The 1184-nt window shown below is 43.6% G+C and overlaps 1 protein-coding gene across 1 annotated transcript in view; it reads left to right on the top strand.

Moving 5' to 3' along the window:
- Nucleotides 1–359: 359 nt before the first annotated feature.
- The window catches only part of mkln1 (muskelin 1, intracellular mediator containing kelch motifs), a gene marked incomplete at its 3' end in the record, with an annotated part of 40622 nt that continues 39797 nt past the window's right edge, over nt 360–1184 (top strand). The window contains 1 exon segment of the mRNA XM_014027401.1: nt 360–454. Coding sequence (XP_013882855.1) covers nt 375–454 — 80 coding nt within the window.

Raw genomic sequence — 1184 nt, 5'->3', positions numbered from 1 at the left:
CCGAGAGGGATCCCGAGCCCCAAGGGGCACCCGCACGGGAAGATTCGCATTTGCGAGAAAAAAACTCAGAAATTTCCATAATTATGTGCAAACATTTTTGGCATTTTAACTAAATATTTTCTGACATGGTCAGAAATTTTTATGAAAAAACTGCTTTCAGGAAATTTCATCTATTTTCAATATACCTTGAACACCATTCATTTGATCTTGTTTAGAAACTAAAACAGGTAGAGACCTTATTTATTTATTTATTTTTTTAAACGTGGTGTGTGGTGCCCCTCTTGGCCCACCCCGGTCCTGTCTACGCCCCTGTCCGGGCGCACTGTTTCTTTAAGCGCGATCAGCGGCGCTCGCGACCTGCTTTTTCCGACAAGATGGCTGCCGTTCCTGAGAGCAGAATCCTCACTTTCAGCGTTTTTAAATGGAGCTCCTACTCCTCTACATACTTACCCGAGTGAGTAGTGTACACATTAGACGGAAACATGTATGCGTTAGTGTCAGCAGCTACACACTACAGTTCTGTCCCCTTCGTGCAGCAGCCTGCAGCCCGTCCAGCCGGCTGGACTGGCCTACCCCGCCTATCATCCTAGCCTGCTAACGCTAGCTAACTATCAGGCATTTGGTTTGGGATCATGCGTAACTACCCGAAAGCGTTCTGTTTATATGTTTTAGCTTGTAAATAATAGTAGATGTAATGCTACCGTGTTTAAATACTGTTAACTTGAACGAGACCTCAGTAGTTTGAGCTGCTGGATGTGCGAGGCTGCAGCCTTCGTAACGTAAACAAACAAAACAAAAGTCATTTTTYTCATAAGTGTTTCTACCAATCGGAACTCATTGTTTTATTATTTATAATGACAGTATATATTCTGATGGTTTAGTGTGTGGAAAATAACTTAAACACATTTTGAGCTGATACTTCTGCTGTTATCTAATCAGACAGCTAGCTAGTTTTAGCAGCTGCGCTAACAGGAGCTTGTTTTTAGCTCACCTGAAGGTGCAGGTGAAGTTTCGCTAACATGTTAGTGCCACTATTTATTTGTGAAGTCACTTATTATTGAATGCACTTGTCTGTTGCATGCATAGCAAAGAGGTGGCTAACAGAGTTTTAGCTGCTGCTAACCCAGGTGTCCAGTCCTGGTCCTGGAGGGTCCATCATGCTCCACCTGTGCAGGATGGTGCCC

The sequence above is a fragment of the Austrofundulus limnaeus genome, unplaced genomic scaffold, assembly GCF_001266775.1.
Source record: "Austrofundulus limnaeus strain Quisiro unplaced genomic scaffold, Austrofundulus_limnaeus-1.0 Scaffold646, whole genome shotgun sequence".
In the NCBI taxonomy this organism is placed as follows: Eukaryota; Metazoa; Chordata; class Actinopteri; order Cyprinodontiformes; family Rivulidae; genus Austrofundulus; species Austrofundulus limnaeus.
This window is presented reverse-complemented; position numbering and strand designations above follow the sequence as displayed.